The following is a 17,479-nucleotide window of genomic DNA, read 5'->3' on the forward strand; positions in this document are numbered from 1 at the left end:
CCCGACAGAGACAGACCATTTTGTTAAGGACTAAAATATTTTTTTGTTTAACCAGGAAGCCTCTCCTCAAAGCCACATGACTCCATCTGTCATTTTCTCATCATGACACACATTTCATTCAAAATCGACAGAATTCCAAAGAAAACTCACCAAAGCAATTCTTGGTTTGTGTTTCCACTGTTTCCACCAAATCTGGGTTGGCTGAATTACATTTGAATACGTCACATTCTGGCTGCTTTCCCTCACATGTCTGTTTTGGTGTTTTACTTTGTTTCTTTAAATTGTGTTTGGTGGATTTGGTCAGGGCAACAGCAGCTCTTTTCATTTTTCAGAAAGGTCCATCTCTGAAGAGGTTTCCATTTCATACTGTTGTCAGAATAACAATCTGAGCTTGTTAGGAGCAAAAACAAACACTTTTGTGGGCGAACTTTGATGAACTGCGGCTCCAGCGCTCTCGCTCAATACTGGAAATTGTTGCCTCAATTAGTGAGCCAAAAAAACATGGCAAAACGGGCCAAAAATACCAAGACAAATTTATTTGTGAGTCCCTGTATCACAATAGCCGTCTCAAGGGGCTGAATAAAGGACATACAATGGAACCTGACAATCTCAGAAATTACAGAATTACACAAATGACACATATTATGGTGAAAACCCATGAGATAAACCACAATGGCCGAAAGAAAAGCATAATTCAGATATGACTCAATGCTGCACTAAGAATATCTGTTTCGTAGATAGAGAAGGAACAGTGATTATGAGCTGACTAATAATGACTGTCATATGGAAAAAAAACACAGAATATGAACAAAACACATCCTCACGACAACAACATCGCCATCAACACATTACTGTTAATGTCCTGGAATAATTCTTCCCTTATGTAATTATTTAGCACACATACAACTGAGACAGGCTATTTACTCTTATGTTTACTTTATAAAGGTGGAATATTACAGGAAACATGAACTGTGGAGTAATAAGGTGCTCTGAGTCAGCTGTCATTTGCTTTTGGATGCATAAACAAATCTGTTGGTGAGAGTTTGATGAATGATGAAATTTTTCAAAAAATAGGTTCATCATAAATTCAAAGTCACATCAGTCTGTATGATGTAAGTCACAGTGACAAACAACTGCGATGTGTTCTGGAAAAATTAAACTGAAAAGCTTATATATAAGAAGAATGCTCCCTTCAGAGCCGGGGTGACAGGGTTCATGTTCACTGCTAATGAGCACTGCCTACATATCAAGGGTCTGATTAAATATCTGAATTCAAACAGATGCATGGATGATAAAGAACCGAGCAATCAATGAGGGCTGCAGTTCCACTTTTGTTAGGGTTTACCTGCAGGAACATGTAATAGAGGATGAAAAGCATATATATGATCTCAGCGGCCAGAACGAAGATGTGAAGACCGCCGGTTGATTGGTAAAGCCGAACACTCTGCAGCTTACTGCTGAACTGAAAGGCTCCTATAAGACCAACAGAGGACATTTTATTCAAACATTTTTAACAAACAGATGTCTTTTATGTTTAAATATGCAAAGCATGCTTTCAAATTTAATATACACTAATTTGCATGAATGTACAGAACAGAAATGCAAAGTCACATAAACATTTTTTTTCCGTGCGTCTGAAAAGAGACGTTCAATGACAAATGTTCTGCAGGCAAACTGGCTCAATAGACAAGTGCCTTTAACAGAAGCAGGGCAGCATGAATTCACTGACATAGTGAAGTGTGCAACAACGTAATGCAACAAAGAATGACAGTACGGACTAAAACTCACAGCTTGGCGTATTGATATTATAAATCATCTTTAACAAAGCTGCATTCGCATTTGCATCTTTCTGCAAAGCTGTTAATACATTATGAGATGAAACATTCAACCTTACCTACAGCTGTCGTCTCAAACAAGAGGGTGACGATGCAGAAGAGGTTCACGTTAGCATTATAAACAGTGAACTCCACAAAGATCGCCCTGGTGTACATATCCAGCCATTTGTTCCTGAACAGGTACTCAAGGGTGCTGCAGGTGGAGAATATTAATATTTTAACTGCACACCTCGAACAGATAGTAGTGATTATTGTTAGTAGTAGTATAAAGAGTGAAAAGTCTGTAGAGGGAAGACGGGAAGGACTGATGGTTGCACACTGAGAAGACCGCTGTTCATGTCCAGTAAGAAACCCTAAACCTTTCTAAGCCTAAACCTATCCACGTAGTTTTCTTGCCTAAACCTAACATATTAGTTTAATTGTCTAATCAACAGAGTAGTTTTCTTGCCTAAACCTAACATATTAGTTTAATTGTCTAAACCTAACCACCTAGTTTTCTTGCCTAAACTTAACCAAGTAGTTTTCCTCCCTAAGTAGCTTTAGTGCCTAAACCTATCCCTGTAGTTTTAGCAACTAACTAACTAACTAATGAATGAACTAACTAAAGTCATGCATACATCTTGTGTTTTGAGAACAGTAATACACATCTCTTTGGGAGTCACTGACACTGACTTTTCCGGTCTAATTAAGATGTTGTTTTTCTAAAGTACATACCTGCTGGCATTTTGTGAATCTGGACCAAGCTCTGCCACAAAGCCACCTCCCCTGTAGAGCACCATTTTGCCCCAGACAGGGTGAGCCCTGACCTGAGCCTGTGTCCGGTACTTCCATGGGCTGAATGTGCTCTCAGAGTTGTTATCCATTACAGAGTGGTTCCAGCCAGGGTCATAGGAGCCCATATCCTCCTCCTCCCATGAATATAGGGCACGGCAGTCTGTTACATGCTTGAGCATTAACCGGTCGATCTGACAGGACTTCTTCTGCACTCTCAGTTGACGAAGACGGGCATTACCCACCAGTTTGGAGTTTCCGTCTGTGATGAATCCTGGAACACAGTGATTTACAGTGTCAGCGTTTGGCTTTTACTCGGGAAGTGCTGAATGAAAGCAATTTAAAGGTTTATGGTCTCTGTGTGTCTTCTGAACTATTCTATTCTATTAACATTTGCGTACAACATACTCACAACAATCAAATATTTGTCACTTCTGCTGTATTTCTGTGCAGATTACTGTTGGGTTATTTAGCCAAGTTTAAACCTCAAACTTTTATCTCAATAATGGCACAAATTGCTGTACATAGTAAGATGAAAATCAACTTTTCATCTTGCATTCTGAATTTTCTCCGTGCCAAGAATCTGCTAAAATTGCTCAATTGACTGGGTAAGATGGAATTGCTCTTCCGCAAAACAAAGTGTTACTTTGTTCAATCCAAATATAAGTGGAACGTAAAAAGCAGGCACAGAGGTCTAGAAAAATGAGGACAACATAGTCAAAGTGTCTCAAGACCAAACAGTTTCATCTACATAATGTTAAATTCTACTACGGTCACATCAGGCACAAGCTCACTGAAGTGTTTTGACACCAGTCATGAAAGGAATTGGACATTGCAACTCAACCTTCAAAACAGACACATTTCTGACAGGAATCCAACCAGTCGCACAGCAGCGAGATCTTTGATCGTTCGGGCAATTAATCAGGTTTTGAGTTATGAGTCTCTGGGGTGACTTAATTAAGCCTCAGTGCAAATGCTCTTTTTTTTTTTTAAAGACAGCTGTCCAGCGAAAATGTGGTGCTAATTGCTGCTTTTTCGGCATTAGCCTGCAATTACGGACTTTTAAACACTGTGTAATACTGAGAGATTAGAAATTAAATACTAAAAGCCTCCCGATGCCCGGCCGTGGAGTTGGACGCCGCAGCATTTGAGCGACAAGTCTGCTTTTCACACAAAACAGACCAACAGATGAAAAAGCTTCCATCTGTATACATCGATAACAAAGTACAGGTAGATATATCAATGGTGTCTATTAAAAATTGTGACCATTATTTATCTATCACGATAAAAACACAAGATCATTTAAAAACCTTCCCTTCCCTGTCTGTGCTGTTTCAAGTGTGTGCAGAGGAATCCCATGTCCCATCTGAGAAACTAGCAACAGAATACTATATATGTTATAAATTTGATGGTGTGGATATATTTTTACCTGGATAAACTCCAAAGAGGTTACTTAGTAGAGATGTGTTGGCCCAAGTGAACACATCTCCCACACTCATGCTGTCTGAGGTCATTGCGCTGAAGCTATTCCGAATGTGCTGGTTCAGGAAAAAAGCATTGGGGTCTCTCTGGCCATACGCCACCAGCAGCAACATCCACATAAACCCCATGTAGGCTGCAACAAATATAGCAGAGATTATTTCAGAGTCAGAGATGTTCAGTAGATGCAAACTGACACCAGGATTATGGGATGTGAAGGGCACAAATATGCAAAATTCTTAGACAAGATGGGGACGAGACAGAGGGAAATATCTATAAATAAGGCATGTTTCAGTCTGGACAGAAGATGGTAACACAAGTTGAGAACTGTAGTTAAGTTTTTGGAGCCTGAAAATGTGCGTGGTACAAGAGTTGAGCTCTGTCTTATCTGACATACAGTGTGTTTTAAGTTTCCAGTATCTGAAGCAGAATGTTTTCCATGATCAAATGTCCTTTGATCCGGTGAATATGTTAATCCTCCCTTCGAAGATACCCTCACTGATATAAAAACAAAAAAGTCTTTGTACTCACTCAAAATCTCTCTGAGGAGGGCAAAAGCTTTTTGTTCCACGATCTTGTTCCTTCTCATCTTCTCAATGTCTGCAGGAGGAGGAGGCTCGTAGAGGCCGCGATCTTGTCTGACCATGTGTTGGTCCTTGCAATCACCTAAGGGTAAATATTTCCAGTGATGCGTAAGTCAACAATTCAGACCAAGAAAGTGTACTTTTGGGATTTTTTTTAATATTTACCTTGATTTCCTACAAACGCCACATTTTGATAATCTTCTTCATCCACTCTTTTAATTACAAGCGCAAAGAAGACTGCGAGACAGAGCACCTGTAGTAAAAAGCATGACCATTTAATGCGGTCTTCTCCCAATATATGAATATTTGAAGTGTGCTCATAAAGAGTAAGCTCTTTGTACTGTAACTATAATGAGGAGGGGGAGGTGCCTTCTCACCTTCAGTGGCTGAACGATGAGGATACTCTGAAAAAAGGAGACGTTCATGGATACCAACCAGCTTATGGAACGTTCCTTCCCAAATTTCAACCCATAAAGCATCGTGTAATATCCCGACACGACGCTGGATGCGATCACGAGCAGCCAGCCGACAAAAATGAACCACCAGGGGAGCCCTCCGTGACACCACACCCTCCTCTTCTGACTAGCCTCACCATCAGTGCTGTCTGCAGGGCTCAGCCTGCAAGAGAAAGGAATTAAAGGATGTCATTTACTCCAACATAACTTTATATAAGGCTCAATTAATGTATTTCACTTGAATAGTCTTGTTTTAAATGGGTATCTCACATATTCAGCTCAAACACATTTACTTCACATTAACATCTTTGATGTAATCAGTGGTTTTATGTCTGCTGTGACCTATATACAGATTAATTTATATAATTAAATGAAAAGTGGTTAGATGAAACCATAGCAGACTGTGGGTTTAAGCCCATTATCCACAGATTGTGTTTCCTAATTAATTCTTCAAAATGTTAGTGAAACTGAGCGATGAAAATTTAACAGCAGTCCTATGTCGGTATGCTCAATATAAAGCTACAACCAGCAGCTGGTTAGCTTAGCTTGGCATTAAGACTAGAAGCAGAGTATCTGTCTTAACATAACACAGTCTCAGCCCAGTCGCCAGGATAAATTCTTGGGAGTGAATGTTTCTGAGAACAACAGATACGTCCAACTTTGTATGTTATGGGATGTGTACTATATTTAGAATTGTACAAAACCTGCCATATTATGTTCAAATCACACCTTAACATCAGGAGGTGGAGGGGATGGTGGTGGGGTTAAAAGGGATGAGGTTGCCAAACGGATGACCGCATTTCAAGTCCGCAAGTTTTAAGTTTGTAAGAGTGACACCACTGGATATTAAACCAGATATTTTTCATGCAAAGTCGGGCAATCTCAAACCATGTATGCAGCGACAGAACCATTTTTTTGTATTTTAAGCCAAACCATGACTCTTTCCAAAGTGGTTTTTGGCTGCAACATAAATAAACATCCAGTTTTTGAAGCGATTCAGTTGCATAATCTTCCTTCCAGAATCTCTAAATTTCACAATTTACTCATCTTTTGTTTAATTATAACAAAGCCAAAAGGAAGAATTACAAGTTGTGTTTTTTTTGGAGGGTTTAACATCAACAATTTATTGGTGAACAGCTGCCAGGCGTCACCAAGAGGTCAGGAAGTCACTGCACCTGACTAAGAAATAGTTACAACACATCAACTACAACTCATCTTAGTCATATTTCTTATAACCTCCAGTAACATTTAAAGGTGTTGGTAGGCACATTCTTTTTAACGCTGGTGACAACTGACGCTAGTTGCTTGACCTTGTGTCCATTCTTATGCTCAGTGAAGACAACCATCTGCTGGCTCCAGTTTCATATTAAACGTAAAGATGTGATTGATCAAAGAAAAGAAAAAGCCTCTTTTACAAAAGTTGAAAAGTTGAACTGTTCTTTCAAACTGACTGCCAACTTTCCAATCCCACTGCCTAATTGGGTAAATTCATTTTGACACACAAACAAAACCAATTTGAAAAGGCTTGAAACACTCTTGATAAGAGTAATTCATCAGAGTGAACAAATTTGAAGACTCCCGACCTTTTTATATCAATGTCAAATATTGTTTCAGTCGTGGGCAGAGAATATTTTAATCAAAACCTGTGACGTCAATCAACTACTACTGCTACTTTCTTATCTTGAATGTCAGGGTGCCTCTGAAAACAACCAAAAAACTATTTCTAAAGTGGTCACCATTAGCAGCTGCATTGTCCTGTTGTGACAAATAACTATTATAGAAGAGGAACTAAAGATAAACAAAACAAAGAAAAAACATTAATGCGATTCATTCATTAATTTAAATACTTTCCAGTGACTCCAAAGGCTCTGGTGTACTCTGGAATGTAATAATAGATATGTTCTGTTTGTAGATAACGGGCTAACATATGAAAATCCACCAGCGAGTGACTTCCGTACTTTTCCTGGGAAAGATCATCTTGGTTGACACAGTTAGATTTGGAGAGTTGATCTTCAAGAGAGCCCTTCATGCCCCGGACTTGCAGCATAGCCTGGCTGTAGCTGTGCAGCGTTGGGAAGGCGGAGGGTCCCAGCTCACTCAGCTCTTTGTCAATGTGGCACAGCTGCCGGTATAGATACTGGCTTTTGTTGCTCTTCTTCTGAATCCCCTCCGCTGTTGACTCAGGAGGCGCACTGGCACTGCCCTCTGAAAACAACATTTCTGACTCAAGCACTTAAGAATTCATTCACATGTTGCATGTACAGAGGTGTGCATCATTGTATGCAGACTTTTCAGATGCCCTTTTTATAAATACTGCTTAATTTTGTCTTATTCATTTAATAGATACTAAAAGACAACACCCAGCTAGACCATAGTCACTTCACCCTGCTACTATCTAGCAAAAGAGACAGAAGTATCTGCTACTGTGCCACCAGACTACGAAGCAGCTTCACTCCACAGGACATGAGTCTCCTGATCTCATCCTCAAGACTAGAATATTTGGTCTTCTTGTGATTACAACATACACTTTGTTGTACTACGCTGTGATTATCACTTTTCCAGCCCAACAAAAACAGTGCTGGCTATATAATAAAATCTCATTTACACCCACCTCACCCAATACTGAACATCTATTCACAGCAGTTACACACCTGGTAGCTCAGGCTGAAGGATGTTGGGTGTTTTGGACTGGGCGGTGTCACTGGTTTTGTTGTTCTGTTTGATGAAGTCCTCCAGCACAGACAGGGCAGCGTTGATATCGATTTGTTTTTCAGGACCAAACTCAGTCTCTGTGAATGGTATGTTGCTTTTCACAGTTTTAGAAAGTGAATGAGAAATTCTTGTGATGTCCTGAAGGAGAAAATATTAATAAACTTACAGAAACATGTAGAATATATGACATTGTAATATTCTGCTATGAACATGTACTTGGAGTGTAATTATCCATTAAAACCTTCAATGCTGTTAACAGAGCAGCTCATAAAGGGCAGGAATCATATAAGTAGCACAATAAAAATAAGACAACATGAGGCACATACCTTAATGACAGTTTCTAAGGTAACACTGGCATCCATGTTGGTGGAGGCAGTCTTTGGGATGGAAGTCTCTTTAAGGGCATCTAGTTTTTCTGATTTGCGCTTGCAACAAGAAGTCTCCCGGGGACGAGTGTTCCTAAAGATGCTGACGATAAGGATATTCACCGGAAACATGATGAGGGAACTCTGAACTCCAACCATGAACTGTTGCCATGTGAACTCAAAGTGGCCTGGAAACGGAGAGAGCAGGGTCAAATACTGGAGGTGGTACTGGATGTGCACAGAAAAACCCCAGGTCAAATAATACTGGCCTTTTTGGGGTTTTCTTTTAGAATAAATTGAACTGTAATGAAAAGGTGTTGTACCCAGATCCATGGTCTGCTCAGAGGGATCGGCTGGGATGCCATAAAACATGACGCTGGTCAGCATGGTACAGAGCAGCAGGGAGAAACAGCAGGAAATTCTCTGGACACAAGTGAAGGTGCTGCTCGGTGGTCGACTGATCACAGAGTACCAGAGGTGTCCGTCACTGAAATCCTTTGATGTCTTCATGAAAAACAAATTACTGCAAAAGAAAAGCAACGAGAGCAGCTTCATGAATAACAAATTAGCGATTGACGAGCATCGCATTTGTGATCTCATTGCATTCATTTTATCGCCGCTCAACCACGGCATACAGCTCTGAATCTAATACTTGAGTCTCCAAAGAAAGTGCTATAAATAAACCTCTCGGCTAATTTTTGATTTACCAGGATGCGTTATGAAAAGGGTACAAATTGGACTGACCTATAACCAGTCGGACCAACTAAACATGAGACCAAGCACTGAGTGAGTCAACTTGACAGCAGATACTGTACATGTTGTCTGTAGCCACATGTTAATTATGAGAAACACAACATATTGTACTGTAGCCTGCTGAGCTCTGTGCGCATGTCTGGTCAGTAATATGATCAGGCATACTCAGTGACATGACTGTTAATTTAGCATTTTGCCTGCAACATTGATGAATTCATAGATATTTTTATTTTTAAAGTCTTTTGAACAAAAAAATCCTAAAAATTCACTGACAGCATTTACATTCACTAAAATTATTGTAAGTAATTGTATTAAACAGCCTATGTTGATCCTCTTTTAAATACTGACTTTATATATGATTGATTTTTTTTACTTCTGCTCTCATAAAAACAAAATGCAATTACTGTCATGTTTTGAAAGCCAGACTTGCAGTAAACAAACTAAAATCTAGGCTGGTTATTGAATTTTATTTGCTCTGTCCTCGCATTCAAATTTGCATACACACATACGGTTTCAATTTCAAATTCAGCCCTGTGGATTTAAACACTGTGCCTAAGTGTATAATTTCGGTGTCCAGTACCTCAATGCTTTTACCTCACCTGAACTTCTTCAAATCCATCTCTGTCGAAACGGAAAACACTTTATCCGGGGAACAATCTCCCAGGTCTATGGCCAGCCACGAGTTGCACAGAAAGTGCCATTTCTGCTCCGTCTGTAAATCCTGCACCATGACATTGCCTACATACCTTGGGAGTATAAAAGGAATGACTGACTAACATTATTCAAATTACAAAGGACTTCATGTGGCAGTATGACTAAAACTTTGTCTGAGAAAAATGCCTTAAATAATGTTGTGTTCTCCTTAAAAGAAGAGCAAGAAACCATCTGTCAGGTCAGGATAATTGTCAGCCAAGACACTGTGTGCTCACGTTATGTTCCGTGTTTACTACATTAAGGAAGGCACAGCATGACCAGTGGTAGAAGTAGTTTCTAATGAGATGGGAAACATTTCATTATTTCTGGAAACATTTCTGTATGCTGTACCATTCAGGGTGGCTCCCGGAGTTGTTGTGCCACAGTCTGATGGCCTGCAGGTCTCCCAGGGGAAATGGTGTCGTCAGCAGAAACAGATCCACCGCACCTCTTTCAAACACACACTTCTTTGGATCTGACAGATGATGTGGTTCACTGTTTCCCTCTTCACCAAGCAGAGTTACTGTCACCTGTTCAGTAGGCTTATGTCAAAATTTAGTTCAAAAACACAAGGAAACTTAACACAACAATCAGCATCTGTCACAGTTTGGCAGCTGAGCGCCTGCTCATTTCTGCCTGCCCTGTCACCAGCCATTCTCACCTAATCAGCCAACTCCACTGGCCTGTTCACAAAGCTGCTCCTCATCACCAGTCTACTCTGTATATACACTCCAGCCTCACAGATACTCATTGCCAGATTGTTCTTCACCTCATTCAAGACTCTCCGGGCTGATTACCCGCTTCCAACCTGCCTCGTCTGATCACCAGTAAACTCACCTGCCTTCCATCTCCCGCTTTGAGATTTTCCACTGTGGAAAATTTTTCGCTGTGTTGCCTCACTTGCTTAAACTTCACCTGCTGGCCTGCACCTTCACAAACTCATCGCCTGCTATTGCTACTGCGCCCAGCAATTATCCTACCCGATGCTGCTTGCCATATTGGCGGATCCATCAGAGACTTTGAAAAGAGACATTTCTGTAATTTTGCTCACACGCTCCATCTGACTATCCTCAATTGACTATTCCTGGTTTCTCAAGTGAACAGGTGAGTGGAGTTGGCTCATTAGGTGAGAATGGCTGGTGACAGGGCAGGCAGAAATGAGCAGGTGACAAGCTATGCAAAATTGTGACAGCATCCCCTGTAATTTTTTCGCCATTTGGGGTCTCACTATCAAAACAATGAGAATGAATATGCTCAAGAAGTAGCGTGGGATCATAGGGGTTGCTGTCTTAATTGTCAAACAACGACCACTGGCAATGAAAATATGATGCGACTCAGGCAGAAATGTCCATGGACGAGGCAATGTATTAAAGTTTTAGTCATATTTGCCAACTTCCTTCCTCACACAGAATGGAAAGTAAAAAGGCTAAATGAATACATACCAAGATCTGTAGGTGCTAACAAATGATCTGCATCTGACCTCCAACTTGAGGTACTGTGGGTGCTGATGATTTACCAAAGGTTGATGTTCATGTATGCTTATGACAGGGGGCTAGCTAAGTCCTTTCACTGATGACTCCGCCAAAAAGCAGAGCCTTTTCTTTCTAATCTAACTTGTAGAACTGATGACGAATTTACCTGAGCGGATGTAGAGGCTCCTCTTCGGTGCCCAGTGCTGACACTCAACAGGTAGCGGTACTCATCCATGGGGTCGTTGTCCTCCAGCACGGTCACCTTCACCTGCCAACCACATAAAGCATCAGTCATATAAGATGGGGAACTGACAACAGTGAGAATAATTTCACTGAGTATATCGTCGTGTACCTTGGTCGCATCTTGAAGGTCTTTTCGTCGTGCCCACACGAGCACCAATAGATATGCCACAAAGAGTGCCCCCACAAAGCAGACAACCACAGGATTCTCAGCGAACGTCGCAAACAGCTCAGCAGTGCGTGATGCGTCGACAAGGTTGGGAGTGACGAAGAAAGAGCTCCCAAAGAACGTGAGGTGGTTGCAGAGACACTGGGTGACTAAAGGTGTGGTCTGAACACCAACCTTGGAAGACAACATTTTCTGTTATGAAAATTCAGGTAATATATTATACACGATAGACAGAATGAATGATTCTTTGCTCTTACCCTGCATCCATTATTGCCCCAATCCAATGTTGTTTCATTCCAAAATTTGCATTCAGTCGTGATAGGGGTAATTGATAAGTTGGCATCGATGGATTTTATACCTGGACCAACTATGGGCCTCACTACAAGATAGTGCAGTCCTATGTTTCCCTTCAGATCCTTTGGTTCCAGCAGCCAAGTGTATCTCTCCTCTGCATAAGACACACAAGTAATTATGTAATTAATCAACTTTTAATTTAAAAGGCATTAGAGTAACTAAAGAGATGCATTACCTTGTGTTGTTCCCTGGAGAGGCATCTCAGTCTTTGCAGCATAATTTTTTTCAGTGGGATAGTCCAAATAACCAAGGAACAGTTTGAAGGGTAAAGGATCTTTCGAAGGCACCATCTTTAAAAGAAATATTGACATAGTTGTAGCATCCAGAAAAGCAAAGACAAACGATCACCAAACACAGTTTTCTGGTTGTTTTCAGCCCCTTGATAAAAAGGCAAAAACATAATTAGACAAAGTTGAGGAATTGTAATATGTTCTATGAATATGTTCAATTTGATAAAAATAGTCCACAGTGTCAAACTAGACCAAAGCCAGTGTGTCCCACACATAGACACTTGGAGTTGATGCACAATTATGTTCGGCATATAGTTAAAAAAAAAATCTGTCTGAGAGAATGACACCATCCACGATCAATTAACAACTCCCTTCAACTGATAGTACTGATTGTGTCCCACAAGCCTGGTTGTTGCCATGCCATTCGGAACTCGTTGGTTTCAATAGTTGCGATGGGCTACATAATTGACAACAAGCCTCCCCCCATGTGACTCACCTGCTGTTATGATTATGGCATCGGGGGTGAAATACCCACAAAACTAACCCCAACTTCATCAAACATATTACTGACGAAGAAAGTCAACAGAAGTAGACAATTAAAGCAACGCTATGTAGGCAAACTTTTCAAGTGATTCTAAAAAATGGTGGTTGAGTTTTGAATCTCGTCCTTAGCCCTTCAAATACCAATACCTTGCCCCCTCCGTGTCCAAGAAACGGAGATTAAAACATCGTACTGTACCTTTAAAACTAATGTACTGTCAGCTGAAGAAATGTTTATGGCTGTTGTGCTGAAGTTCCCCAGGTCCAAAAATGAGGTGTTCACCTGCTCTCCAGCAGACCTTGGCAACAGAATCTGTGGACCGGGAAAGATCCAAGAAAATAGATCCACATGTAATAGTTTTCTTGCAGATGTAAAACTGTATACAGCTTGTGAGGTTGGGCAAGGGTCCTCACTAATGGAGGACACAAAATGAGCAGTGAATGGATACAACATGTGATGAGTAGGTATCTCCTCATGTGCATTACAGGTGAGTGTGTTACGGACTGGTTACAATAAAAGCCGACCGCATCGTCCTTCAACCCACTCCAGCCGGAATGATCTGCTCATTGCGAGAGGAACAATGAGTTTAATTGTAATGTAGAAGAGAGTCTTGACCAGTGCTTCCGGAGAGAACTTGCGTCACGTTGGTAATTACAGCCACTAGGGCCAAACCATGTAAAAGAACATAGTGCACGCAGATTATTAAATGAAGCGGAGATAACAGAAAAATATCCTGTATTCATTTATTTATGGATGGATGAATGTGAACTGTTCTGAGATCTGTGCGTCACTTTCTCATCGTTGTTTATATCCGTCTTTTCATTGTCCTGTTTAATCACTATGACGATAAGATGGCAGAGCACATACAGTACGTTAATTATATTACTGAAACATAAATAAGGCCGTAAAAATGGAATTCTTAACAAAATGTCTTACTTGTGAAATGTTTTCATGAAAAATGGCTGAATGGCATTCTGACATGATATAAGTACACTGTCCTTCTTGTACAAGCTCCCTTTTGCATTGTGTTATCGAAAGCGCAGTCTGCTTTTCTTAACAGAAGGTATAGATTTGTTACATTTAACAGAAAACATGCTCTTGACAGGAAAGCACATTATAGACCAATTCTGTGAAGATGCCGCGCTGCTGGTGCACTGACCTCAATGTTCTCGCTCAGGTTCTCCACAGGGATAACGGAACCATCTTTTGTTGTGAGGGATAGAGCACCTATCAAGCCACTTATGTTGCCTCTCTCGTTCCAGGAAAAGGGGTTTTTATCTAAGCTCATCATCTGCAAAAGTGTTTAAAAAGCAAAACCCCATTAGCACCTAAGACACTTTTTATTGAGGAAAATGACAAGATGCACTGCATCCTCTGTAAGATACCTAATTATGCACACACTAATGGCCCTTGCAAACAAAGTCTATTTTTTTTAAGTTTCTTTCGATGCGTCATCCAAACCTTGCACACTGAGTCTGATCCATTCATTATTTTATTTGTTGCAAAAATTTCAAATTTGAGACAAAACAGAGTCGTCAAGCAGTGAAGATGATTCTGTTATCCTCGCTTACTTTACGTCGCCCTCAGACAGCTGCTGATCTTCATTATACAATGTGTGGCGTGCACAGTTGTACTTGTGTGTACGAATACAGATGTCGCACAGACTAACATGACTTTTTTTTTATGTTTAACATGGAAAAGTACAGTTGTCATTTACTCTCGGGTCAAAGAACTCCGCAGTTGTCGCAGGTTTATCGGCTCAAGCTACAATTGGCGGTGATGGAAACTACTCAATTGTCTATCTTTAGTCGGTTTACCTGCATTTAAAAACAAATTTAAAAACACATACGCACAAGCGCACACACACACACACACACACACACATATATATATGCTTATAACTGGAAGAAGCAAGTGTATCTTAAGTTGATGCATAGGTATGAAGTGTCGACTCCTGATTCAGGGATAGCTTTAGCACATTCAACATACACACGTAAACATGTTGGCACTCTCAATGACTTACGCGTATGTCCACTGTGGCATCTGAAGGTAATATATCCGCTGGTAGAATTGGGAGAGAAAATGCAGCGCTGGAGCAGTTGGGAATATTTACAGATGTGTTGTGTAAACTTTCTGCTGTCACCCTGAGGGAAAAGATATAAAGACACTGATTAAAGTGAACAAAAATATAAACTGCACATTTCAGAGTGGCCTTTTATTGTTGCCAGCCTAAGGCACACCTGTGCAATAATCATGCCGACTAATCTGCATCTTGATATGCCACACCTTTGAGGTGGGATGGATTATATATCGGCAAAGGAGAAGCGCTCACTAACACAGATTTAGACAGATTTGTGAACGATATTTGAGAGAAATGGTCCTTTTGTGTATATAGAAAATGTTTTAGATCTTTGAGTTCAGCTCATGAAAAATGGGAGCAAAAACAAAACTGTTGGGTTAATATTCTTGTTCAGTGTTGTTAGTTATTAGCCAGTTATGTTTTGAATTGTTCACTAATGTTCTTCACGAGGCCTAATGTTGTATTGAAATTAATCTTGGGAAATGGTTTCCCAAAATGTTTTAAGCACAGACCCAAATGACCACAATGCTGTACAAATCATCCCGCCCAACTCCCAACCGGTAACCAAATTTTTTAAAATCTAGCTATGTCACAGATTTTGGACAGAAAGGAACTCACCTATTAACAGACATCTTTATATGAGCCTCTTGGATGATAGTCGGCCCTTCGTTGACGTTTTTGAATTTTAACAGGGCACTCTGTGTGTCGGTTAGAGCAACGAGAAGGACATCAGAGACGTTTTTCTGCAAAGGAAACATTTATGACATGGAAGAAGTTGTTTCTCTCGAACCTGAGCTGTAGAGACAAAACTGCACACATACTGTATGTTCTCTTGAAGAGCTGCAATCACACATCAGTATATACAATATCTAAATCACCCAACTTTCCCTCAAGAGGTAAATCCCATCAGCGCGGGAGCCGTCAGGTTAAATGCTCACATTGGAAGAATAATCCAGGATGTTTCCTGCTCCCTCAACAATGGCGCTGGCTGCAAGTTGTATTCCTTCATTACTGTTCACCTCCATGTTGAGGAGAGATGAGCTGAGGTCTCCAAGTAACAATGAAGCCTCTTCCTGGAGGTGGAAATCAAACAAACATTTTTGGTGGGTGTTAAGTGACATTTATTTGTTGTAAAGACGTTAGTTATCCATCCTCAAACACCCTGCCTTGAATGCACAAAAATGGTAAAGGTCAGCCCTGTCGTCTCATTGGGTATTCATCAACAAGAGCTGTGAACCTCAGTGAAAAGAGCGCTTAATGAAATTACACAATAATGACAAATTGATGATTTATTCCTCCCTCCTATAATGTTATTTCTAAATCAGCACTGTACCTGGGCTGTAGGGCTGAGCTCAGAGCCTTCCTGGGTGAGGGCTGTAAGGCTCCTGGCCACCACCTGAACCTCATCTGAAGTGTTAGTGGGAACTTTTCCTACTATGGAAGTCATTGTGCCCAGCATCTGCTCACGAAGCTTCAACAGACAAAAACATAACAGCATTGTTCATGATTTATATTGTAATTCAGTCAACTATTTGGAAAGACTGTCATGGAACACTGTCCCCAGTGGGTTGTTGTTAGGGCATGGACTTCATACTCAAATCCTGAACAGTGGAGGACACTGTATCATGCCTTTATATTCAGTGTTGAGCAGTTAATTAAAAATGTAAACCATCACTGTCTAGTTTCCACATACTTGTATGACTGGTGTCCGTAGATCCGTAAATATATACGGATATTGCCTCTAGTGTCCAATGCAAGGAAATGCTTTTTTTCCCCTTCTTTTTTTCCTGTCTAGCCATGAGATGAAAGGCTTATTCGGTCCCTGACCACAGGGAGAAGATCAGGACCAACAGTGTTAACTAATCAGCAGCCCGTTAGCTAAGCTAGCACACTATCTCCAAAACCGCAAAAGTTCCATTTTTTTGTACATCCTTGAGGCAAATTCCAAAATATTACGGAGCGGAGTTTTGCAGGCACATCAGATATCATGGAGAATAATTCATAATTAATGGACTTTAGGTTGACTCGTTTCCATATACAATGTGGAAACAATCCAAAAGTCCTAAAATGTCAAATCATTTAAAGATCATTATTGGGATTAGTGTGGATAAGTCGTGACATTTTTGATGTATGTAATGTATATGTAATGAGACATTTTTGGAAGTCAATTTCCAATCCAACTTCCGTGATCTATAACTACGGTCTGTGAGTGCCGATTACCTCTTGCCTCTCAGCTTTTGTTGATTCATCTGATTGACCGTTCAGTTTTTCAGAAACAGATGTTACGATTTGTGCCATTGTTGAGCCTGACAGTAGACCTTCTTCCTTTAGCTGATCTTCAGCATTCTTCACTGCATTGTTAAGATCATCCACTGAAGAGCTGGAGTCCTCTGGGGTATCCCGCACCTGATGACAAAAGGCCATTTTCTCATTGTAGTGTATGTCTTGTTCTGTTAGATGGCCATGTTTTTATTTCTACAAACCTGTGTAGTTATAGTGGTGCTAGCTTCAAAGTTGCCACTTTTTGCAGTGGCTTTGATAATCATGTTGTAGTTGGAACTGCTGTCTCCAAGAGGAAGGAAGATAGACTTCACTTCATTGTTCTTACTGCAACGCAGATGCTTACCTGATCAATTTTCAAACACATAAAAATGTGAATAATAGATAACCTACAATAACCTAGAGATATGTGATTTTTTTTTTTAAACATAGATAAATTCATCCTAGACATGTTTGCCAACCAAGA

General features: G+C 40.4%; 1 protein-coding gene across 1 annotated transcript in view; it reads right to left on the minus strand.

The window, feature by feature from the left end:
* LOC115588715 (polycystic kidney disease protein 1-like 2) overlaps positions 1-17,479 on the minus strand; it is a 41,674-nt gene that overhangs the window by 6,467 nt on the left and 17,728 nt on the right. The window contains exons 11-35 of the mRNA XM_030429489.1: positions 17,217-17,359; positions 16,954-17,139; positions 16,067-16,204; positions 15,667-15,806; positions 15,352-15,483; positions 14,677-14,797; positions 13,813-13,944; positions 12,852-12,965; positions 12,058-12,172; positions 11,786-11,976; positions 11,472-11,702; positions 11,286-11,387; positions 9,999-10,177; positions 9,554-9,700; positions 8,525-8,724; positions 8,163-8,389; positions 7,774-7,974; positions 7,083-7,348; positions 5,047-5,281; positions 4,835-4,922; positions 4,617-4,751; positions 4,036-4,221; positions 2,550-2,880; positions 1,895-2,028; positions 1,346-1,473 (exon numbers count right to left, since the gene is read on the minus strand). Of these exons, the coding sequence (XP_030285349.1) occupies positions 1,346-1,473; positions 1,895-2,028; positions 2,550-2,880; positions 4,036-4,221; positions 4,617-4,751; positions 4,835-4,922; positions 5,047-5,281; positions 7,083-7,348; positions 7,774-7,974; positions 8,163-8,389; positions 8,525-8,724; positions 9,554-9,700; positions 9,999-10,177; positions 11,286-11,387; positions 11,472-11,702; positions 11,786-11,976; positions 12,058-12,172; positions 12,852-12,965; positions 13,813-13,944; positions 14,677-14,797; positions 15,352-15,483; positions 15,667-15,806; positions 16,067-16,204; positions 16,954-17,139; positions 17,217-17,359 (4,202 nt within the window). The remainder of the gene's footprint in view (positions 1-1,345; positions 1,474-1,894; positions 2,029-2,549; positions 2,881-4,035; positions 4,222-4,616; positions 4,752-4,834; positions 4,923-5,046; positions 5,282-7,082; positions 7,349-7,773; positions 7,975-8,162; positions 8,390-8,524; positions 8,725-9,553; positions 9,701-9,998; positions 10,178-11,285; positions 11,388-11,471; positions 11,703-11,785; positions 11,977-12,057; positions 12,173-12,851; positions 12,966-13,812; positions 13,945-14,676; positions 14,798-15,351; positions 15,484-15,666; positions 15,807-16,066; positions 16,205-16,953; positions 17,140-17,216; positions 17,360-17,479) is intronic.

Source organism: Sparus aurata, chromosome 9, assembly GCF_900880675.1.
Source record: "Sparus aurata chromosome 9, fSpaAur1.1, whole genome shotgun sequence".
In the NCBI taxonomy this organism is placed as follows: domain Eukaryota; kingdom Metazoa; phylum Chordata; class Actinopteri; order Spariformes; family Sparidae; genus Sparus; species Sparus aurata.